This window comes from Petaurus breviceps, unplaced genomic scaffold (assembly GCF_028583685.1).
Source record: "Petaurus breviceps papuanus isolate PSGF00001 unplaced genomic scaffold, PetGlider_PUasm1.0 90919, whole genome shotgun sequence".
Classification (NCBI taxonomy): domain Eukaryota; kingdom Metazoa; phylum Chordata; class Mammalia; order Diprotodontia; family Petauridae; genus Petaurus; species Petaurus breviceps.
Window position 1 is genome coordinate 53,349 of NW_027187378.1, and position 25,949 is coordinate 79,297.

General features: G+C 41.8%; 1 protein-coding gene across 3 annotated transcripts in view; it reads right to left on the reverse strand.

The window, feature by feature from the left end:
* Positions 1-25,949, reverse strand: part of PAK5 (p21 (RAC1) activated kinase 5) — a 395,791-nt gene that overhangs the window by 28,020 nt on the left and 341,822 nt on the right. For all 3 annotated transcript variants that reach the window (XM_069075401.1, XM_069075402.1, XM_069075403.1), the window contains one exon: positions 1,458-1,949. In XM_069075401.1, the coding sequence (XP_068931502.1) occupies positions 1,458-1,949 (492 nt within the window). The remainder of the gene's footprint in view (positions 1-1,457; positions 1,950-25,949) is intronic.

Genomic DNA, 25,949 nt, shown 5'->3' on the forward strand with positions numbered 1-25,949 from the left:
TTGGGACCATTGGATGAAAGGTGGAAGATGTCACACAGGAAATATCTTGTGATTGGTTCATAAGATAAACTCATATTCTCAAACTTCTTGGACTATATATAAAATATATTTGAGTTATTCATAAAAATATCAATTCAGTTGAGCAGTGTATATCAGGTAGGTAGTGAACCTGCTTTTTCCCCAAGGGGGAAGAATAAGTTCATAATTTTACTTATTGGGGATGACAATAAGTACATAAATACTACACAGACAGAATTCTTAAAGAATCAAATCAGATTGTTTTAAAGATAAGAGTTATAGATTTACTTTTATGGATATCTATAATTTTATAATTTCTGATTCTTGATCAATTAATCTCCAATAATTTTTTGAGAAAGTCCTTAAAAGAGAAGGGTAAGGAGATAAACAGTTTCTGGGAGTTGGGTAGTGTAGTTTTTAGAATTATAATTTTTGCTATAAATACTTCAACTAATTTTTAAAATGAGAGTAACATGCCTCTAGATGGGGCATTGATAAGCAAAACCTAATGGTAACATGGATTGTCAAGACAATGTATCTGAAGGGAAAAAATAAGTTAATTAACCAGGGTATTTGAGTGACCTCTAAATACTAAACAAGTTTACTTAGTAAAAGTTTATCTGTCAAAGAACTACCTTCTATAAACTGCATGAAAACCCAGAGCTCATCATCAACAACTTTCTGTTAGAGTGGACAAGTGCCTTTACTGCTAAGGAATCTCATTTTTCTCATTGGTAAAGAAGGGTATTCTTTCACTGAGTTATAAGGTTTAGAGGTATAAGAGACCTTAGAGCATATCTAATCTGACACCTTGATTTTGTTGGTGAGAAAATGAAGCCCAAGAAATCAAAAAGTAAACCACTCAAAGTCACCCAGGAATTCAAAGCAAATCTGGTATTTGGTGTAGTGAATAGACAGCTGTATTTAGAAACAGACAATCTTAGTTTGAATCCTGACCCTACCATTTTACTACCTGTGTGACCTGGGAAAAATCCCTTAAGTTCTTTGGGATTCAGTTTCCTCCTCTGTAAAACAAGGAGTCTGGATTAGATGGTCTGAGGTCTGTTCTAGCTCAAAAGATATGATGCTAAGAGCCCATGTCCTCTGAGCTCTAATCCAGCCCTCCCATTGCTAATGTACTTGTAGAGTCTCTCATCTCCTTCCCTGAGACTTCACCATCTGATACTATGAGATTTGAGATCAGTCCCTACTATCTTTGTCTTCCCCAGACATTGATGTCAAAAGAAGATTAAGAATATTGAGTCACCTCTCCATTCCCCCTTGTCTAGCTACGTTTAATACAGCTTCAAAAATTGGTCAACCAGAACATCCAAATGATCAAAGGGCTCTTACCAGTAGACCAGTTTCCTGAAACATATTTTAGGGACAACCATCCTTTTATCAAATAATAGAAAAGCACTTGGGGCACATTGATTTACCTCATTAAAAAGCAGCTCACGCCGCTGTTGTTTCCTGAGGTCCATTTTCTTTACTGCAACTTGTTTTCCTGTGGGTTTCTCAGTGGCAAGATAAACTATTCCAGTTGATCCTTCTCCTATTTTAATAAAATTATCTAGGTATTCACGAGGGTCACCAGGGCTAACCACAAGCTGTAGAGCAGCCCTGAATTGTTCGTGGGACACCCTAGAGGGCTGCTGGTCTGAGGATGAACCCCAACTAGGTGGGGGATAAGCACTTGAAGAGACGCTTGGGGAACTTGGATAAGAAGCTGTAGAGATATACTGGGAGCTGGTCTGGAGTCCCGGCTGGTGGTAGTGAGAAGCCTTGTGATATCCAGAAGGATACTGGTAGCCACTTGAGGAATAGTTGACTTTGTTCTGAGTTTGAGGTAGTTTGACAGGGCCCCGAGGGTAGGTGTCAGATCCAGACAGAGTTGGGCTAACAGCCATCTGTGCTCGATCGTAATCCACCTGGGGAAGAAAATAATGATAGTCATCACTGGTAGCCTTCGTACAATGAAAGTGAGTCAGTTCATAACATTGGTTGAATGATGACTGTGCGCAGAACATTATGCTCAGCCTTGACTGGGCAAAAAATGAAGAGAAGTCTTTCTTGGGTATCCCCGAGACTGGAGTTTTCATCTCCTTTGTACTCATACACAGTCAGTGCCTTGAGGTTGTTTTCTTTTGCTCCTATCAAAATCTAATGTCAGGATTAGTTATTTATACTTTATTATTATTATATCTTGTGTTATTAGTCATTTGTGCCTTCAAATAAATTTCATTATTAAGTATGTTCCCTCTCCTTTGATATTGACATTTTAGGCCTTGTCTCTTTAAAATAAAAGTCTTTGTACGACTAGAGGAATTGAAAGCATCAGGGGGCAGATGAGGGAGTACTATAGGGGAGACAGTCCTCCTCAGTTCCCCAGAAAGCAAAATATATAAGTAGCTATTGACGCTGCCTTCCCACAAGGCTGGCTGTGGATTTTCTGACTTATGCTGTCTGACTTCTATCAGAGATGCTCTTTGGGTGGCCTATACTCAGATAGACCTCGAGCCTTTCAGCTCCTCTCTGGCTGTTTAGAACTCTCTTCTTTTCTATTGTCTCTAGCCTGCCCAGGCTGAAAAAGACCCAGTGTTTCACATCTGTGTCCTCTGTCTCCTATCAAAATGTGTCTGTCCTGTTCTTATGTCTTCTGGACCTCACTTTGTGATTCCTAGAAAAATTAAAAAGAAAAACTCATGAAAGTTTAAGTGACTAATAATAGCTAAATGTTGACTTTTCCTCAAAATAATCTTTATAATGAGATGGGCAAGATGTCATGCCTTACCCATAAGAGGGACTAGAAATGCTGCAGTCCAGAGAAGTTTTGTTCAGGCTTCCTCCAGTCATAATTCAATTCCATTAAAATAAAACAAAACATTTACTTTGTATTTCCCATGTATAAAGAAAGAAATAATGTTGCATAGCATATGTCAAGCTGTTCTCTCTATCAGATGTCCTGGATTCAATTTCTGTCTCTTACACATACTGGCTATGGGACTCTGATCAAGTAATTCAACCTGTCACTGATTTAAGCAACACTATAAAGTTTTTCTTAACTTTTGTGTGTCATGGATATCTTTGGTACTTTGGTGAAGCCTATGGACCCTTCTTAGAATGATTTCAAATGAAAAGAAAAATGCATAGGATTGTAAAGGAAGACAACTATAAGGGGAAATTAAAAAAAAAACCAACAAATTCATAGACTGTACAGCATCTCTGCTCTAAGATTGTAAATTACACATAAATTGGAGATCTATCTTGGTAGAGAGAGTTTTCTCATCAGAAGTTTCTTCTATCAATGAAGGTCCATACCACACACACATAATTTTTTCAGAGAATTAAACATTTCTGCTATGTCTCTCTTCTGTCATCCATTCCCCCCCTGGCCTCAAATGTTAAGTGGCACAGTAGATAAAGCATTAGATCACTAATCAGTAAGATTTGATTTCAAATCTGATCTCAGACACCTACTAGCTATGTAACCCTGGCTCTGCCTTAAATTCCTCATCTGTAAAATAGGGCAATATAGAACTTACCTTCTAGTGTTGTTGTGAGGAAAAAATGAGAGAATATTTATAAAGTGCTTTGCAAACTTTAAAGTACTACATATTTACTCACTGTAATAATAATAAGCAACACTCTAATTTCCATCCCTTAGGAATGTCTTTCTAAAGCCTAAGTTCTTTAGAGTTCTTGTAAATGCTTATTTTTCTATGTAAAGAACTCATTATTTTTTTATTTCTCATTAGAATTATTCCTGAGTATACACATACACACACATGCACACACACATACACACAAAGACACACACACACAGAGGCAAATACTAGGATTAAAAAAAGAAAACAGACCCTACCCTCAAGGATGTCATATTCTTCTCTTTTCATTATATAAGGAACATTATATAACTACCTACTTTATTTTGAATGAATTAAGTATGATATGCACATAGTGGAAACTTAACAAATGCTACTGTTACTATTAATATTAAATTGGTCATTGAGATTTAATGCTAAATATTTAAAGCCACAAAGTACTGATTGGACTGTCCTCCACAAGGTTCTTATTGTAATGCCTCATAATTGAGGAGAGGTCACCTTACATTCTTTTGTCTTTTTTTTCCTTGGGAGGGGGAAGGCAGACTTGCCCAAGGTCACCCAGCAGGCCACACAGCTAATCCTAAATTCTATGTTAGCATATATCAAACCTTAGCAGGACCCGCAAAACTACAGGATAGACCTAGCAAGAAACTGTGTCTTATAGCTTGACTAGCTAAGTACACAAGGACTTATCACCAGAAGTTCACCAGTAGGTGATAAATTCTTTGGCCATGGCCAACCCTAAAAGGTAAAAAAAAATCTTTCAGTCAAGACCCTTAGTCCTCTGTGGCCATCTTTCACTTCTACTTTTGCAGTGGCAGTGGTTGGTTGGTTGGTTGGTTGTTGTCCTTCGTTCTCAGAGAAGACCAAAATGACATCACTATGCTAGAGGCAACTTTCAATGTGTCGGACTGTGACTGCTTAGACCAATACGAGTTTGAAATGCTCTACCACAGATGAGGCACAAATAGTTCATGTGAACATTTGGGGTAGATACTCTAAGTTTGTGCATCCTGCATTTCCCTTGAGTTGTTCCAATTCTGCTTTGCACCTTCTCTGATGTGGGCATGCCATTCTGAGTGGTCCTGTGCCATTGTCTCTCATGTCATACAATCAATTCCAAAGTTCTTAAGAGAGACCTTGAGAGTGTCCTTGTATCACTTCTGACCACCATGTGAATGTTTGCCTTGTGTGATTTCTCCATAACATCACCTTTTTGGCAAGTGTGCATTTTACATTTGAACAATGTGGCCAGACTATCAAATTGCACTCTCTGAAGCAGAGTTTGAATGCTTGGCCAGTTCAGTTTGAACCCAGAACTTCAGTGTCTGGTACCTTATCCTACCAGATGATCTTCAGAATCTTCCTAAGATTCTGAAATGAAAATGGAAGTGATTCAGTTTCCTGGCATGGTGCTGGTAAACTGTTCAGGTTTCACAGGCAAACAACAGTGAGGTCAGCACAATGGTTCTGTAGATCTTCAGTTTGGTAGTCAGTCTAATACCTCTTATCTCCCTTATTTTACTTCAAAGTCTCCAAAACAATGATGTATCAACCTCATTAACAATGTGTACATCCCTGGAAAGTGCAATACCAAGGTGAGAGAGTTATCTACAACATTAAAAACTTCTCCATTTGCTGTAAACAATGGTTCCACATACAGATGGTGTGGTAGGACTGATGTAGCACCTGTGGGGATTTTTTTGGTGTTAATTGTTAGACTAAAAATAGTACAAGAAGTAGAGAATTAGTACATACTTTGTTGCATCTCAGCTTCAGAGGCTGCACTGAGGCACAATCATCAGCAAATGGAAAATCATGCACCAAACACTCCCTCCACTTTGGTCTTGGCTTATAACCTTTCCAAGTTGAATAATTTATCATAAGTGTGGTAGTTAACCTTGATGTGGTATTCATCCTCATTGAAAGCATTTGACAGCATGGCTGAAAACATCATGCTAAAAAGCATGGGAGCAAGCACATAGTTTTGTTTCACTCCATTGGTAACTTCCGGGAAAACATGAGAGCATTGTCCATCATGTAGAACCCAGGCAAACATGCTTTCATGAAATTAAGGTACAATGCTGATGAAGTTCTCTGGGCAACAAAATTTGGACATAATTTTCCATAAGCCCTCATGACTAACAGTATCAAAGAACTTTGCCATATCTACAAGCATCATGTACAGACCTCTTTTCTGCTATTGGCATTTCTCCTGGAACTGTCAGGCAGCAAATACCACATCGACTGTGCTCAGCCCTTTGTGAAGCTCCACTAGATCTCATATAGATGACCATCTTCCAGGTGGAGGATCATCCTTTTAATAAGGAGGATTCTGGCAAGAATCTTGCCAGCAATGACTAAGAGAAAGACCCCAACCCCTCCCCCCCTTCCTCCCGTTCCCGCCCCGTGATTTTCACAGGACAGTGTCTTTCCTTTACCTTTATAGAGATGGACAATGAAGGCATACTTGAACTCCTGGGGGATAATTTCTTCTTGCCATATAACCTGGAAAATTTCAGTCAGCTTTTGTATAAGCAATGGAACCCCTACCTTGTAAATCTCAGCTGGAATTGAATCAGTACCAGGTGCTTTGCCACATGAAAGGAGCCTAATGGCATTCAAAACCTCTTCTTCAGTTGGAACTTCAGCTAGGGAGGGACTGACTTCAACTTTAAGTAAACAAACAGTGACCTCAGCATTGATTGATGATGGTCTGCTGAGAACCCTATGAAGGTGTTCAGCCCATCTTCCTAGGGTCATATCCTTATCACTAATCAATGTGACTCCATCAGCACTGAGTAGCTGAGATGCCCGATAGGTCTTTGGCCCATAAATAACATCATAAAAGAACTGTGGATTGGCACTCTCAGAATATTTCAATCTGCCTTCTTGCTGAGCCAAGCATCTTGCATCTCTCTAATCTTTGCCTGTACTTTACTTTTGATGGAATTAAATGCTGCCTTCTTAGAGGTGGATGAAGTATCCTGCTGGTAAACCCTGTGGAATTCTCATTTCTAATTTAGCAGCTTCTGAATTTCCTCATCATTTTAATCAAACCAGTCTTGGTGTTTGTGAGTGTTCTGATCCAGATGAGCAAATGCAGTGCAATACACCAATTTTCTGAAAGCTGCCTAGTCCTTTTCTGCTCCACTGTTGCCAAATGTGTGTTGGCTCAACTTTCCCTCTGAGTTAGCAACAAACTCTTCTCAGAAAAGAGTTATAATTTATCAACATTAATTCTTCTGGTAGTCATTTTGTCTTGGGGATGCCACTTTTGATGAATATGAACATTTTGCTTGAAGAGATTAAGTCTATGATCAGTCTGCACCACATGTTGCCTTTGTCACTCACCTCCTGTCTCTTCTCATTACAATTGCATAGTCTATTGAATGCCATTGTTTCCTTCGAGGGTGCATCTATGAAGTTTTATTGTGTTTAGGTAAAAGGAAGACAGTGTTGGTTATGAGGTCATGAGATGTACAAGTATTCAGTAGTAAGTGACCATTGCTGTTGGAGTTTCCAAATCCATTCCTCCCTATGATTCTCTGGCACATCTGTTAGTCTGAGCCCACTCCAGCATTAAAGTCACCCAGAATTATAAGCTTGCCCTCTTTTGTCACATTGATGATAAGGGTCTCCAGGTCTTCCTAAAATTTTTCTTTGACCTCAGAGGAGCATAGGCACTGATGATGGTATTGTGATGTTTTCCTGCAAGTGACAATCACACTGTCATGAGCCTGCCATTCATTCCTTTTGGTAGGCATGCAAGCTTGTTGACTAGATTAGTTTTGGTGGGGTGGAACCAAGATGGTGGAATAAAAGCAGGAACTTGCTTGAGCTTGTTCCCCAATTACCTCCAATACCTGTAAAAAATGACTTTAAATAAATTTAGAGTTATAGAACCCGCAAAACGACAGAGTGAAACAAATCTCCTGCTGAAGGCAGACTGGCAGGCCAACAGGAAGGGTCTAGCACACCCAACTGGGAGCAGAGTGCAGTCCTGCATTTGCCACGCTGGCACAGACCTGCAGCACAGACTGGGGCAGAGCAGACCTCAGGGGACTGAATCACTGTTAGCTGTGGTGGTTTCCATACATTTCAACCCACAAATGCCAAAGAGAAAGTAAATGGTCAGTGGGGAAAACTGTTGCATCTGGATGAGAGAATAGCATGGTCCAGCCCCTGCCCCTGGGCAGCAGAGGTGGCAGCAGCTGCTTCCAGAGCTCCAGGCCCACTGACAGTGGGAGGACCAACCAACTGATAAGAGTGCAATTGCAGGAATCCCTTTGCTGATGCTGAGGCAGGATTCTCTTGCTTTGCCCTGCTTGGATCTGGGTCACAGTCTTAGGTAGAAGTCCTGGCATAAGGAGGAGCACTGACTTGTTAGAGCTTGTGGCGGCTATGGAGAGGGAGTCCTCCTCACAGTCCCGAGGCAGGTGCCTAGAAGTAGCTCTGACAACAGCTGTGCAAAGCCCCAGAAATTTGGGACACAGAACTCTCCACTCTGGAAGCAGAGTTCTACTGTGGCAAAGAGCTCAAAAGCCAAGTAATTTACTGGGAAAATGAGCAAACAGAGGAAAAGAATCAGACTATAGAATCATTCTTTTGAGACGAAGAAGATCAAAATATAGAACCAGAAGAAGACAATAAAATCAAAAGCCCTGTATCAAAAGCCTCCAAGAAAAATATGAATTTGTTGCAGGCCATGGAGGAGCTCAAAAAGGATTTTGGAATTCAAATAAGAGAAGTAGAGGAAAAAGGGGGAAGAGAAATGAGAGTGATGCAAGAAAATCATGAAAAATAAGTCAACAGCTTGCTAAAGGAGATCCCCCCAAATACTGAAGAAAATAATACCTTGAAAATAGACTAACTGAAATGGCAAAAGAGGTCCAAAAAACCAATAAGGAGAGGAATACCTTAAAAAGCAGAATTGGTCAGATGGAAAAGAAAGTTCAAAAGCTCACCGAAGAAAATAATTCCTTCAAAATTAGATTAGTTTTGATTGCAAAACCTACACAAGCCTCATGGCACTTCCTTTCACTGTGGCCACTCCAGAAAAAAACATGCATCTAGCTCCAACTTCAGTAAACTGGCCTTCATTTTCAAGCCTTGTTTCACTTGGGGCTGCTATTTGGAGGTGATACCTACTGAAAACTACTACTGGAATGGAGCTATTATCTTAGAGAATAGCTGTGGTATAAAAAGAAAAGAAAGACATTCAGAAGTTCTCAGGAAATGATCCAAGCCTAGAGCCACTAATAAAATTCATGACTTGATATGTATGGACACAAATGAACAAAATATGGGTAACAATCAAGATGAACTAGAGAGTGTATATAAAGAAGCAAATTTTACCTGAGAGGAATATTTGAGACTTGGTAGGATTAGTCCCAAGACAGGACCATGTACATCTTATTTAAAAGAAATATAATCGTTAAAGAGGGAGCGAGGGAACAAAGGTCAATTAATATTAAAGAGATTTATCAGTGTCAGGATACCTGTAAATGGAGTGAGGAACATGAGAAGCATAGTGGAAAGTAAATGTTGAAGTTTACTGACATGAGAAACAGATGTGATATTGTCTTTGAAATACTCTGCAAACCACTTAGACAGAAAGAAGATAAAGATGAGTAGTTTGGAAAATAGACCTGACAATACTGTAGCCTTGATGGTGGGCTTCAATTGTACAGACACATGCTGGAGTTCTCTCTCTCCTCAAAGTAGAACAATTAATAATTTCTTCATTGCTTTAATAATAAATTCATACTACAAAAGACAGAGGAAGCAGTAAGTCGATTATTCTATATATGATTTGCACCAATAAGGAAGAATTGGTTAGTGGAGTCATGTGATGAGCAGCTTGTGAAGAAGGAATCATTTCATCTTAGAATCTGTAATAAAGGAGAGGAAAACTGGACAAATTGAATGTGACTTAGATTTTTAGAAGAACAGATTTCAGCGCACTCAGAGAAAGACAAGTGGGATCTCCTGGACCAAATTTCTACAGAGGTCAGCCCAGGAGAGATGGGAAACACTTAAGAATAAAGTTTGGAAAACAAAAAGGAAAATAATTCTGACAAGAAGGAAAAAATAGCAAATGGAGATTTACAGGAACTTATTAACCAACTTAGCTTTTAAAGACATGATCAGAAGGTGTAAATAAGAATGTGCTTACTACGTTTGGAGAAAAAGAAGAAAAAAATGGAGGTAATAAGAACACTTAAAAAAACAGAGGTGAGGAAGAGATGTCTAACTTATATTTTCCTTTTTGCTCTTGTCAAAAGAATGATAGTCAACAGTCTATAGCAATTTTATAAACACCTATTAGCCAGACAATGTGCTAAATGCTGGGGATAGAAACCAAAATAAAGACAGTACCTGTCCTCCAGGAACTTAGAATCTAATGAGAGAAGACAATATACAAAAGGAAACCAAAAGGAAAGGCAGAAGATGGTTTGGGTGGGACAGATGGGCAAGAAATCAAAGAAGTCTAAAATGAGTGCAGATAGATGGGGGATAAGGAGATTTCTGAGAAGTCTCTCAATGGTTTCCTTTCCTTAAATGGAGGTTTTCCCTGTGTCTAGAATACCATCTCTCCTCTTTGCCTCTTCATTTTCTTGGAAAGACTAGCTCAAATACCCCCTTCTGAAAAGGTCTTTCTTGACCTCACACTCAAACTTCCTTCTCTATGTTTACTCTCTTCCTACTCTGCATATATTTTCTTTGTGTTTATTTATTCACATGTTGTCTCTCCCATTAACATGTAAGCTCCTTGAAAGCAGGTATTTTTTCTTTCTCTTTGTACCTTCAATGCTAAGGCACAGTGCCTACCATATAGTACAGTTTAAGAAATTCTTGTTGGTTGACTGGCAAAACAAAAAAGGTCTTAAAGTGAGTTGATTTTTCCCCCAGATCAATGATTTCATTGTTATGGGGAGCTTCCAGCGTGAAAGGTCTCTCTACCAATGTCGACTGGCAATTCTTCTATATCATCTCAATTAAAAATCTAATCAACAAGAATTTATTAAATATTATGTATCTAAAATGTTTCTAGGGAATAGCCTAATGGACTTGTCCCAAGTTACACAGCCAATATGTAATCGAGAGCAGTACTTGACCCTAGGCCTTGTAAAGCCACACATGAGTTTGACTCGGCTTCAGAGTTCCTGACTCTGAAGCCAATTCTTTGTCCACTATGCAATGCTGCCCCTCTGGGACTTGAAAACCAAGCCTAAAAGTGAAAATATATTAAGATATCACCTAGTAGACCTTGAAAAATCCAGGTCATCTGACTCTGACGTACTGTATTCTAAGAACTGAAAGAACTGGCAGATCAAACTGCTTGCTGAGGCACCATCAGGAATTTTGGAAAGATTATGGACATGTCCTATTAAAGAAGGTAAAATGTCATGATATTTCAAAAAGAGGAAAATGGATAATACAAACTATGACGAAGTGATTGTAATGGTGATTCCTTGAAAAGTTTATTAATGTACTGTTTCTCAAAGCTTAATTGCTTCCCTTCTTTTTTATATCAAAATGATTTCTTGCAACTGCTCCACAGATGGAATCCATGCTTGCAACAAAGAAATATTTAAGCAAACCTAATACAGAAAGTGCATCTGACAGCATATATAGCATTCCATATCTACAGATACCTACTTCTTTCTTGAAAACAGAAAACCATGGTTCATCAGCAGTTCTCCTGGCCAAGGATGGATATTGTAATTTATCTGAATTCAAATGCCCTTTATTATGCTGTTTATATCAAACTTCAAAATAGTATAGAATCTTCTGAAATATACCCCAAAGTCTGGTTAACAATCTACACAAAAAAACCAAGTGGATGAAGAATGTGTATTGCTCAGATGATGACATTCAATTGGACTGGTAGTCCACTGAGTTTTTCCAGCAGTTTATATATATAGGAAAAGCACTGGGGATGGAATAAAAATTGACTAGAAGAGGGAAATAATAATTTGGGTTACATTTAGGGAATGGTACAATGCTTTCTATGATTGTAAGCTGCTCTCACACAAAAGTTCATTCTTTCAACATCAACATTCTCCTGGTGATGTTACATAGTGGTGAAAGAAATACAATAGACTCAAAATAATCAAAATTATTGATGAACCAAAGTGCAATGGAGAAACATCAATAGAGGGTATAAATATACTAATGATACCTGAATGAAAAGCATTATCAAGGAATTCTGTAAGAGGAAAAGAGGTAGTATAATCATAGAGTAAAAGTGAAGGTACTTAGATAGTCAGCTTAAGCATTGTAGGTATCAGCAAACTATTGCATGAATTAGGATTAGGTTGTTTCTATGGTGCATTGGTGAGAAGACATGAACAAGAATCAAACAGGCTTGAGAAAATATGGATAATCTGTCATCTGAACCATCATAGATCCAATAAGAGAATTGAATAATTTAATACAGCTTCTTTTGTCTACAAGAAAACAGCTTATTGCAGCTATAAAAGTCTTCCTTTCTGGGAAGGTCACTGTCCACACATTCAGACCTATACTATGATCCTAGCTTCAGAACTTCAATAATTCAAATGGTCTGTGATTTGATCATTGTGGCTATTCCCTCCATGGACACAGATGGCAAGTCCTTTGTGATGGAAATTTACTGTCATCTAAAATTTCACATTCTGCTTATAAGAGAATGAGCAACACAGAATTCCTCTTGACTAGTCCTTGGACAACATACATATAAAAATTTTCATTAAGTCCATTCTCAAAGACTTTCTAGCTTGATAGGAAATGGTGGAACCTTTCCTCTGTTGGCATACCCTTGCAGTTCAAGGCTTCATGGAAATTACACTTTCACCAAATAAACTTACACAGACATGGATTCTCTAGGGTTCAGTGTGTTCTGAAGAAAGGCTGTTATGGGACTAGGTCAAACATCTTCTATCTACCCTAAAAGCAATCATTTTCCTCTATACCAGCACAAGGCATCTTCCACCTCCTTGTACTAGTCCAATCTCCCAACTGGGTTTTGGAGACACTCTAATGTAAAGAAGAGAAAACTTCCCTTCAACTTTAGTCTTCCCATTTCCTGCTACAACACCTGTCCTTTCAGGGTAGAGGATGGTGCCCTCCACTTAATGATGAATATTCTCATAACTGATCATACCTCACATATCCCAGTGACTCTGAACTCATGTAGATCATTATCCAAATCCTATTCCATACCCTGATTCCTAATTCTCACCCCTTACAACCATCTTACTCCAGAGTTTCATTCTAACTCCACTCAGCCCTTCAACTGTATCCTCAGGAATTCCTATTCCATATTCCATAGGCAACAAACTTACTTTCATCTTAAATCTATTTCTTTCCCACTCCTTCCACCTACTAGCTATAACTGAAACCTGAATTTCCCCTGATTATATAGTCTCCCTGGCCACCCCTTCCAGTACTGGTTGCCCCTTTACTCATTCTCCTTGGTTCACTGGTTGAGGCAGGTAAATTCAAATACTCCTTGCTCCCTATTGCCACTTGAAGGTTCTCTTTCTCCTTTGATTACTCAGCAACCTTCCTTTCTTTGAGTTTCAAGCTATTTTCAAATCTACCACCCAATCAAAATCCTGGTTGCTGTTGTTTATACCTCCGTCTGTCCCCAAGTCATTCTTTTTCTTTCCTCAATGAGTTGGATACCTGCCTTATGATTTTTCTCCCCTCCTTAATTCTTGCCCTCATACTAGGAGACTTCAACAATCATATTAACTTCCCCTTCAAATATCTTAACCACTTGTTCCTAAGTAATATGACTGTATTATTTATTAAGTGCTTTGTTAACTTTTCTTGCCTAGCACAAAATAAAGACAGAATTCCTTGCTCACCCCCAAACCCATTTGTACAAGTTACAATCCATACTCTATATGAACACTCTTACCAGCAGAGATTCCCACTGTGTGCAGAGCACTGTGAAAGGTCTGTCTTCTAGTGCCCTCCCTTCCAAACGACCTTGTTTTTGACAAGTTTATCTTCCTTAGTAAAATGTCACTTCCTTGCATAGGAATTATTTAATTCATTGCATTTGTGTCCCTTATGACTTGCCTAGTTTCTTACATATAGTAGATACATAATAAATGTTTGTTGGCTGATTGGGGGAAATTATTTTTAGACTTGACAGTCCTTTTCCTCATGGAGTTTACAGTTTAGATTAGCAGTTCTGAAAGTATGGTCTGAGGACTTCTATTGGTCCCTGCCATCTTTACATGCAATCCACGAGGTTAAAAAATATTTTCACAAAAAGACTTTATAATTTCTAATATGGTAAATATCTATATAGCCAATATTAAGAAAAGTTCTTTGGAGAGTCATTAAAATATTTTTAAACAAATAAATAAACCAAACAATTAAAAAACTCATTAATTTTTAAGCCTGTAAAAGGTATCCTGTTACCAAAAAGTTTCAGAACTCCATGTTTAGATGAACTTAGAAAATATAAGACACAAAGAATATATAATACACAATACTGTATGATGAGTCTTTACCTAGAACAGTGTTTTGCACCATCGTAGGTGCTGAATAAATGTTTGTAGAACTGAACTAGCTATTACTAAGTGGTAAAACATGATGATATATTGGGGTAGAAGCAGAGACCATATTATTAACGGCCAAAGTCTTTCTAGAGAAGGTTTCAAAAGACAAACAGGAAGTCAGTGGGTGAAGGAAAAGAAGAACATTTCAGGTACATGAAAAGGGAGTAGTAATGACATGAAGGTGGAAAAGCCTAGGCTATGTTTAGAGAGAGCAGATAATTTCGCTGGGACACAGAACATGTGGAAGAAAGTGATGAGAACTAATTTTGGAAGATGAAGTTGGTGATGGATTGGAAGAGTCTGAACTTTCTTTAGGAGACAACAGGGAACTTAGGAAGATTTTTGAATAGAGGAGTAATATGACCAGTAGGGAAGCTAGGTGGTGCAGTTATTTCACCTGGTGAAGGGGCAAGGTAAGCCCCTCTGTGGGGAATAAGATTATACAAACCAAGGCCCCAACTCAATATGACCTTTCTATTACCCTGAGCTGTCTGGGAACAGAAGATCCTGAGAACCTGAGGGCTGCTCCTCTCTTGAGACCCTGGCCAGGTCCTTGAGAAGAGATATGATAACTGTCCAACTCCTAGAATTAGCCATTCCAAGGAAACATCGTTCTTGGGAGGTCTTGGGGGGATTGGCCTCTGCCCCAGGCCTCACACATGATACAATGCTTGCTAAAAACACCTGGCAGTATGGCTTTTTTGTTCTCAGCACGACTTAAACTGTAAAATTCAGACCCCAAATTGAAATCTCACCCGTGGAGGAGACGTCTTGCCTGGGACCCTCCCATGTAGGATCCTGATGTCTGTACCCCAGCTTGTGTGGTCAGGTGTTGGTGCTTCTCCGCAATGGTGATGCTTGTAACTATATATATATATATATATATGTATGTATGTATGTACATATATATATGTATCCATTATTAATCATGGTTGCTCTTTTTCTGCTATCTTTAAGCCTTTTAGTCTGTTACCTCTGGTTTCTTTATCACTTGTCTATGCATACATATATACATATATTCTGAATAAATATTCTAAAGAAATTGCATTAGGTCTTCTTGGAGTGCCAAGTATTGCCTTTAGGAGACTCCTGAACCTCCTTAATTGGAACCTGGTGTAATGTAATGCCAAAAGAAGGCAACTTCCCAGGTTCAAAATACCAGCATAGGTGCTCTCTATTTTATTCAGTAACAAACCCAGAACAGAGAAGATCAAAACATGACATCATTCAAAATACAGCATTTACTAAGTGTGATTAAATCATCTCCAAGGCCTACCCCACCCCAGGACTTTCCAATCATTCAATCAATTACAAAGTCTCTGTTCCAAATACTTCTCCACCCCTAGGCTATACCTTAATTAAGTCCACCACAAAGCCCCTCTTCTCAAATGGAGATTAGTTTCCAAACATAAGTAAAATACATTCATTTGCTCAACCATAGAACACAAAAAGGTCAAAAGTTCCCCACCCCTGGATCACAATTGAATCTACCCCAGAGTTACATCAAGTTTAAACACAGCACTTAATACCCAAATGGAGGTCTTTTCTTCATCTTGACACGAGGCAAGTTCTCAGCAATCTTAGTTCCTGGAGAGACAAGGCTTAGCAAGGCCATAAGATACATTGCCAGTCCCTTCATGAATTTATCCTCTGTCTGTAGAACAGTCCTAGAACCCCTGAACACATTAGCAAAGCCCTCTCCCAGGATTTCTGTAAACATACAACAAGAAAATCCTTCTTCAGGGCTTCTAAACCAACAGAAAGGCTCCCAGACCCCTGCAACAACAGCACTGTCCTTCACCAGTGGACAGTATTCATTCTGTCTGCCGGACAGTCTCCAGACCCCTGCAACAACAGCACTGTCCCTCACCAGTGGACAGTATTCACTCTCTGTCTGCAGGACAGTCTCAGGCCTTCTTAACCAAATGCCAGGTTCCAGGACTTCTTCAACAGGACAGTCTTTCACCAGTGGACAAATCTGGCAAAATAACATCAAAACAGACAGACAAAGTACCAGCAAAACAGCCATGTCTCCCCAGTCCTTGGCAGCTCAGGGGGCAGGTCTCAAAAGTCCAGGGCAATTCAAAGCGGCCACCAGCAATCTCTTAGTCTCTCCCTCTACACGAGGTGCTGCTTCCAAAAAGAACTTCCGCCTCTCTCTTGTCTCTCCAAATCTACGTCACCAGCTCCTCCCAGTCAGGACTTTCTTTTCACATCAAAAAGTCCATCCCACAGGTGGGATTAACAAGCTCTGGGTTTTAATACAATCAATTTGAAAACCAAGCCAATACAGGGGAATCTTTAATTGCCATTACTATCACACCTGGACAAGTCATTTCACCTGGGCAAGTCATTTCACCCTTTTTTGCCTTGGTTTTCTCATCCATAAAAAGAAGTTGGAGAAGGAAATGTCAAATCACTACAGCATGTTTTGCCAAGAAAACCCCAAATGGGGTCATAAAGACTCAGACACAATGGAAATAACTGAACAATGTGTATTCTCTGTGATAAGAAGATATGAAAAATGAGAAGGGGGATGAGGAGAGAGGCAAAACAATAAAACCTTGATAAGAGGCTCTTTCAGTAATCTAGTTAGGTAATTATGAGGGTCTATACTAAGGGGATAGAAGTAAAATCATGAGGTGTTGGGAACACATTTTCTTAGGCAGAGTTGACAACAGCTAACATATTTGTGATAAAAATAGAAAAGGAAAAATAAACAGTGATTTACAAGCCTTTGAACATGGAATACTTTATGAATAGCAGTATAGTATTACTGACAATGATAATGAACTCAGCAGGTTTAGTGAGAAAAAGTAATGAATTGATTTTTGGCTATGTCGAATTTGAGGTGCTGGGTAAACATGTGTCTTATAGGCAACTGGAAATTCAGACCTGGGGTTCATAAGAGTGTCCAGATCTGAATAGCTAGATTTGGGAGTAATTGCTATAAAGAGAGGTATATTAGGGGGGTGAAGTAGAGTTGACTTCACCAAACAGAAACATCTGCAATTGAGGAAGCTGACTTTCCAGACCTTGGGCATGAAATTTCCAAGGGGAACAAGAGTGAGAGACGGAAGGAAGGGAAGTAGGAAGGAAGGAAGGAAGGAAGGAAGGAAGGAAGGAAGGAAGGAAGGAAGGAGGGAAGGAGGGAGTGAGGGAGGGAGGAAGAGGCAATGAAGGGAGTGCTTAGCTTAGATTTGAGTGACCTGAGATCAAACTCATTCTCAAATACTTACAAGCTATAGGACCCTGGGAAATTCACTTAACTTCTGTCTGTTTCAGTTTGTTCAACTTGAAGAAATGGAAAGTCAATACTGAACTATTTACAGTAGAACAAAATCAAGTGGAATGAGGGTAGATCCATTCTGATTGTTGTTGACTAATTTCAGTCGTGTCTGACTCTTCATGACCCCAATTGTAGTTTTCTTGACAAAGATAGTGGAGTGATTTGCCAGTTCCTTCTTCAGATCCTTTAATAGATAAGGAAACTGAGGGAAATGGGGTACAGTGACTTGTCCAGAGTCACACAGCTAGTAAGTGTCTGAGTTCAGATTTGAGCTCAGGAAGGTAAGTCTTCCTCAATCTAGACCCAGTGCTCTATCCGCTGAACCATCTAGCTTCCCCTACATTCTGTACATTTTAAAAATGAAAATACCCAGAAGACTTCATTATATGACAGGAGTAAAAGTCAAGACCTGAGGAATGACTAGGGTGGAACAACCAGTGCTATGCCTACATGGGTAGAACACAGTGACTAGCATATAATAAGTACTAAATCAATGCTTATTGACTGATTGAAGGGAACAGAACATTTGGCCCACTGCCCTTGAACTGCCCAAGACATGTGGATAGAACTTGTTCACATTCAACAAACTCAAAACCACTAGTGTCCCATTGCCATGGTGCCCCTCTATTCAGGCCTGCTGTGCCTCACTGCCATGTTTCTCTACCTCATATTGGTAGGGTTTGGAGACCATTGGCCATTCAATGGTGGCTCAGGAAGGACTCTTTTGTGGATAGGTTGCCCCTTTTCTAAGTGTGTCATCAGTGAACTCTCCTGTGTTTCCTTCTCTACCCATCAATTGAGTTTTCTTCAAGCATAAGAATTTCTAGCTATGGTTCTGTTGGGATGTGGGCAAAATATATTACTTTAGCCCTTACATAGGCATAGAGAATATTTTTCCCTCTGCAAAATATTATTTTTTTAGATTTTTTATTAATTTGTTTTTAGCTTTCAATATTCACTTCCACAAGATTTTCAGTTCCAAATTTTCTCCCCATCTCTCCCTACCTCCACCCCAAGACATTGCATACTCTCATTACCCTTTCCCCAATCTGCCCTCCTTTCTAACACTCCCCTTCTCTTATCCCATTCCCTTCTATTTTCCTACAGGGTAAAATAGAGGCATAGAGAATATTCAACTGGGCTTTTGGAGGACTTTGAGAAAACTATGAATGAAAGGTGTTGCCTAGCACCCTGTTATGGAATCTGATCATCCATGGTAACAGTCACATGGCAACTTCAGTTCATTAGGAAGTCCCCTCTGGAAATGTCAGTTTTAAAAACAAGATTTAATTTTAGTTTGAATTCTACTTAGTTTTCCATTAAATTCAAAGCACATTTATTAAGCATCTACTGTTTGTCAGGTTCTCTACTTGTCACTGGGATAAAAACACAAAAATGAAACAATTCCTGCTTTTGAAGAGCTCGTATTTTATCAGGGGAAAATAATATGATATATGGAGATAATTACATATCAAATAAAATAATTTATAATAATAATAAAATAAATAAATAGTTACTGTGAAGGATAGTAAAAACAGAGAGATTTAATACTGGTACTGGAGTTGAACTTTGAAGGAAATTATGGAATCTGAGAGATGGACATGAGGAAGGAGTGATTTCAAGGCATGAAGTACAGTTTGTGCAAAATTTTGGAAGTAGAAGATGGAAGGTTCTGTACAGGATATAGCAAGTGGACCAATTTGGGTGGAATACACAATGCATGGAAGAGGAGAATGCAATGAACTTGGAAAGAGAGGTTGGAGTCAGATTGTAAATGAGGCTTTAAATGGCAAAGTATTTGAACCTAGTTGCCAAGAGTAATCCACCTGTATTTCTTGAGTAGGAAAGTGACATGGGCAGGGGTTTTGTTTTAGGAGTATTAATTTAGCATTTAGGCAGAGGATAAATTGGAGTGGAGGGAGACCAGAGGCAGGGAGACAAATCAGGAGGCTACTACAAGAGCACAGGTGAGATGAAGAGAGTGACTTTGTGAGCTTAAAGAAAAACACAGATGTGAGTTAGTTGTGGAACTAGAATTGATAAGAGTTGGCAATTGATTGTATATGAGGGGTGAGGGAGAGGGATGAATGGATGATGACACAAAAGTTGTAAACCAAGGTGACTAGAAGGAGAAATAATTAAGTTAGGAAGAAATAAAAGTTTTATGAAAAAGATAATGAATTCTGAACTGCACATGTTGAGATTAAGCTGTGTAGAGGAACTGGTGATATCCAAATACCTTCGTAGAATGTATAGTTAAACAATATTCTGGGGCAGGTATGGCTGCATGGGTTGGGGTGGGGGAGGAAGGAATGGAGTAGTGTTGTACATGACCCCATTCTGGTTCCCCTGATCCCTTTCCCTACCCCAACCAGCTCTTCTTCACAGAAGTAAGAAAACTGCCAGGTTTAGCCCCAACTAGGGAAACTCTTAGGCACATGAGTTTCAAAATGTGTACTGACCAATCACTGATTTTAGGCTCTTCCAGTTCCTACCTACACAATCCCTGACCATTGGCCATGTGGCTTACCTTTAAAAGCTGGTGCTTTGCCCCTGCTGGACACTGTTCCATTTGGGTCTAACCCTGAGCAGACCCATGGAGCTAATAAAATTTACTTTCAATTTTACTCTTGGGGGTCTCTCGTCTCACTTCTTTTTGGGATAACATTTGGTGGCCCTAGAGAGATTTGTGATGTCCCATCTCAATGTGGAGATCTCTGAACAAAAGGAGCTCTTGGCCTCAGGAGGCAGGCATCTGCTTTCCCCAATCCCTAGGGGGACCGGTCCCTGATGAAGTTCCAGGGCCCCAGGACTCGAGGAGGGAAAGATTGCACCTGCTTCCCAACTCTGATCTGTCCCCTATTTGACCCTTGTGTGGATTCAGGACCTCTGATTCGGAGTGAGTACAATTTTGTTTTCTGATTCTGTGGGGATCTGGGGGCTGGACGCAGCCTGAATGTATTCTGAAGCACACCAGTCTCTCCGGGCACACCGAGACATCGGGTCTCTGCCATACCTGGTTCTGGTCTTGTCTGTTAGTGTCTGTCTGTCTATGTCTCCTATCCATTTTGGGCTCGCAAGGTTTTGTTTTGTGCTCATTCGCTTAAACCCTCCCCACTTTTACTCTGCAAAGCAGGTCTTCCAGTGGCTATCAGATGAGCACCTCAAGGAAGCTTTTCTGATTTCCACTGGGAAGACATTTTTGTTTATAAGGCTATACCGTTTGTCTGTATTTTCGTTCTAGAACATGAGAGGTTCAGCCAGTATGGCAAAAACTCCCCTGGGTAGTATACTAAACCATTTTAAGGAAGCCTATCAGGTTGGGGCAGTTTATGGGGTCCTCTTGAAGAATAAGTGGCCCACATTTGGGGTGGGCTGGCCCCATGCAGGGAAGTTCCAATGAGCAAATTATCCAATCAGTGTGGCAGGTGGTCACAGGAAATCCAGGACATCCAGATGACTTCCCTTATATTGATGTCTGGCTGAACCTCATCACCCATCCCCCTTCCTGGCTTAGGAACTGTTTCTTGCAAAGAGTTATCTTCATCCTTGTGGCCCAGCCACTCATGGACACCCCTAAAAACCCCTTGCAAAAGTCCTACAGAACCATAGCGAGGAGCAAAATCTCCCACCACCTTATAACCCTGGATCCCCTCCCTCCACCTCTTCTCCTGACTCCTCAGGGCTTCCAAACTCCCTGAGCCCCCTTCCCCCCCAACCTGGATGGGGCAAGCTATCAACCCCCAGAAGAGCCCTCTTCTGCTTCAGCCATCCTTCCCCTTAGGGAATCCCTTAACCCAGAGGGAAGCGCCTTCCTAGTGTATGTTCCCTTCTCCACTTCAGATATTTACAATGGGAAAACTCAAAAGATTTTCCCTTTCTCAGAAAAACCTCAGGCTCTTATTAACCTCCTTGAGTCCGTCTCCATACGTATCGTCCCACATGTGAGGACTGCCGACAGCTCCTAACCACTTTATTCACCACTGAAGAGTGAGATAGAATCAAACAGACAGCCAGAAAAGCTGTGCTGGGCCCTGAGGGTGGGTCATTGGTGGAACAGTGGGACAAGGTCCAGAGAGTGTTCTTCCTTTCCCGGCCTGCCTGGGACCCTAATACCTCTACCAGCCATGAAACACTAGACACCTATCACCGATACCTCCTCCAGGGCCTAAAAGCAGCAGCTTAAAAACCAACTAACCTGACTATGATTTATGAAGTCAAACAAGGGCCCCAAGAGTCCCCTAGGGCTTTCCTGGAGCTCCTGTTTGAGGCCTATGGAACTTACTCCTATTGACCCTGAGGCCCCCAAGAATGCCTGAGCCTTAATGTTGCTTTTGTTTCCCAGTCCACCTCTGACATTCAAAGGAAAGCAGAAACAGGAGGGTTTTGAAGGCATGACTATATCCCAGCTGGTAGAGATCACCCAAAAGGTTTATGCCATATGGAAGGACAGCTCCTCTGATAAAGCCGACAAGAGGCTTGCCTGGGTTCTTGTGGTGGCACTTCAGACTCCCAAATGGGGCGCCTAAGCAGGAGCCGCACCACATGGTACCCGCCCACCCCTTGCGAAGGACCAATGTGAATACTGTAAAGAGTCTGACCATTGGAAAAATGAAAGCCCCCACAAAAAGCCTTGGGAGCAACCCTGCCCCACTCCAGAGGTTCTACCGTGTTTCCCCGATAATAAGACACTGTCTTATTTTTTTTTTTGGAAAGAAAAACACCAGAGGGCTTATGTTGTCCTGCCTCAGCTCTCCTCCACGGCACTGCTCTCAATGGCGCCAGCAAGCAAATCACTGGGGAAGAACAGGATGACGTGCTCACTGCTGCAGCTCGGAGTGCGGCGTGCGTTTCCCGGGGGGGGGGGGGGGCGGTGCATACAGAGGGTACCGTAATGTAGCGTGTAGCGCAGGGGATCACCTTCACTACAGTAGCAATCTCAATAGGGCTTATTTTCGGGGGAGGGCTTATTTTAGAGGAGTCTTACACAGTAAGGGGAGGGCTTATTTTCGGGATAGGTCTTATTATCGGGGAAACACTGTAGCACTCAGTGACTGATGTGGCCCAGGGATTTTCTCCCTAGACCCCCATGAGCCCCGGGTCTGTTTAAAAATTGGAGGTTGGGCTTTCAACTTCCTGGTCAGCACAGGGGGGGGGGCAGCTCATTTCGTCCTGACTCAACCCCTTGGCCCCATCTCTTACAAGACCTCCCCTGTCCAAGGGGCCCTGGGGAGACCTTTTCCTGCCCATGGACCTCACATAGGGTACTGGATTTGGGAAAAGGCACCGTTACCACTCCTTTCTAGTTATGCCTGACTGCCCTTACCCTACTCCTCACACCCTTACCCCGGCCTCTATCTTGGTCACCATGCCCCTGGCTTCTGACTTCCTACTCTATGAAACCACCTTCCCCTCTAGCATCACCTTTGTTAGCAAGTCTCCTTTAATCCCACCCTGGGGTGTGGGCAGAGACCAACCCCCCTAGCCTGGCCTTTCATCATCCTCCAGTGGTTGTGCAGTTCTTTGCCACTGCCTCCCCTGTCTCAGTCCACCAATATCCCATGTCCTCTGAGGCCCATCAAGGCATTGCAGTTCACCTTCCCCGGCTGCCGGAGGCAGGGCTTCTAGTCTTGTCAAGTCTCATGGAACACTCCCCTTCTCCCTGTGCGAAAACCTGGCACCTCTGACCTTAGGCCCATTCAGGATCTGCAGGACATGAACAAGTGGGTGGAGACCATTCAGCCAACTGTTCCAAATCCTTATACTCTCCTCAGCCTCCCTTCCCCTTCACATTGTGTCTACACTGTCTTGGATCTCAAAGATGCTTTCTTCACTATTCCCCTAGCCCCTGCTAGTCAACCCCTTTTTGCTTTCACCTGGATAGACCCCAAGAGTGGGTACTCTGGCCAGTTAACCTGGACACGTCTGCCCCAGGGCTTCAAGAACTCCTCTACTCTCTTCAATGGGGCCTTTCATAAGGACCTTATCCCCTTCCACAAATCCCACCCCTTCTGCTCTCTAATTCAGTATGTTGATGACCTCCTCCTTGCAGCACCTACTGAAAGCACTTGCTTGTCTGCCACCTCTGACCTGCCTTCTCTCTTGCAGTCTTTGAGTTAAAGAGTTTCCTCTAAGAAAGCTCAAATCTGTTTATCTCAGGTCACCTATCTTGTTTACATTCTCTCAGGGGGCACTTGGAACCTTTCTCTTTCCTGTATCCAAGGTATCCTAGACTCACCTGTCCCAAAGATTAAGAAACAGCTTTGGGAATTTTTGGGTACAGTAGGTTATTGCTGGCTCTGGATCTTGGGTTTTGCTGAAATTGCAAAACTTCTTAACTCTCCTACTGCCAGAACTGGACCCCTTTCTTGCTCCTCCCCAAAACAAAAGGCTTTTGATACCCTTAAGGCCACTTTGGCCTCTGCACCCGCCTTAGCCTTGGCTGATATCACCAAGCCTTCCTGTCTTTTTGTTGCTGAATCTCATGGGGTGGCTAAAGGAGTACTCACCCAAACCCTGTGCCCTTGGTGCCACCCTGTTGCCTGTCTCTCCAAAGCCTTGATTCTGTTGCTTCTGGCTGGCCCCCTTGCATCCTGGCCATCGCTACGACAGCCCTCCTTGTTAAGGAAGCCAATAAGCTTTCCCTGGGTCAGCCCCTTTCCATCTCTGCCCCTCATTCTATGGAGACTCTCCTCTGTAGTGATCCTACCTGCTGAGTCTCTAACTCCCAACTAACCCAATACCAGGCTCTCCTCTTGGATCAGCCCTGTTTGACTTTTTCTAAAACTTCTGCTCTTCACCCTGCCACTCTACTCCCTGACCCCACACCTAGCCCATCCTCCCCCACTGTTCACGACTACCTTCAGGTCATTGATCAGGTCCAGGCTGTGAGACCTGATCTCCCTGACACACTCTTGCAGAACCCTGATCGGACCCTCCTCACTGATGGCAGCAGTTTTGTGAACACAGGAATACACAGGGCTGGTGCAGTAGTAGTGTCCTCCTCATCCCTTGTGGTCATGTGGTCCTACCCCCTCCCTCCTGGATCCTCTACCCAACAGGCCGAGCTCATTGCCCTTGCCCAGGCCCTTTGCCTCATGGAGGGAGTCAGCTAACATTTACACCGATAGCCAGTATGCCTTTGCCACCGCCCATGTCCATTGGGCTATCTCCTGTGAAAGCAGCCTCCTGACTGAGGCTGGCAAGGCTATTAAGAACAAGGCTGAAATCCTATCTCTTCTCAACTCTGTTTGGCCCCCCTCCGGTGTCTCTATCATTCATTGTCAGGCCCATTAAGTGGGTGACACCCCAGAAGCAGTCGGTAACAGGGCAGCAGATCTTGCCGCCCATCAGGCTGCTGTCTCATCCCTTCCCCCAACTGTCTATTCCTTTATGGAAACACCCACGCTGCCCCTTGCCCCCTCGTACTCTAAGTCAGAGGATTCCTTTGCCCATAAATCAAAAGGGGAAAAGGAGGAGTCAGGTTGGTGGATCCTCCTGGGGGATTGCCTCCTAGTCCCTGAATCCCTGGGGAGGGAATGGATTTGGTTCCTACACCAGACTACTCACCTGGGGGAAAAGAAACTCAGTCTCCTTCTGAGAGAAAGGTAAAATATTCCCCATCTAAATGAGCACCTGTCTAGCATTGTGAGCCACTGTGAGATATGTGCATGGGTGAATGCGAAACGGAAAAATAGGACCCAGTGGGGTCCAGAGTAAGAGGATTATAGCCAGGGGAACACTGGGAGGTTGATTTCATTGAGATAAAACCACCTTGCAGTGTTACAAATACCACCTAGTATTAGTTGATACATTCTCTGGGTGGGTATAAGCATTTCCTGTGAAAAATGAAACAGCCCTAATAGTAGCAAAAACCTCTTTATTGTCCCTTGGTTTGGCCTCCCCATGGGAATTGGGTTAGATAACAGACCAGAATTTGTAGCCAAAATATCACAAGCAATAACAAAAGCTTTAGGGATTACCTGGAAATTACACTGTGCATATCAGCCTCCTAGCTCTGGGCAGGTAGAAAGGGCAAAGGAGTTTCTCACCAAGCTTGTCCTGGAAACCCAGGAATCCTGGGTCACCCTTCTGCCACTGGCCTTGCTCAGAAGCAGGTGCACCCCCAATAAACTAGGACTGACCCCATTTGGAATTATGTTTGGAAGACCACCAACCATTCTTCCCCTAATCCGGGAAGACCTAAACACTGAAATCACTAACTTCCCTCATAAAGTTTCTACAGGGCATGCAGGCAACCCAGAAAAGACTCCTACCCTCAATCTAGGCCGTCCTCCCTGTCCCAAGCTCAGCCTCAGCACACCTGTTTCAATCTGGAGATTCTGTGCAGGTAAAGAAATTCGCCACTATGGGTCTGGAGCTGAGGTGGAAGGGGCCACATGTCATGATCCTCACTACACCCACCACCATGAAAGTGGACTCTATCCCCACTTGGCTCCATTATACCAG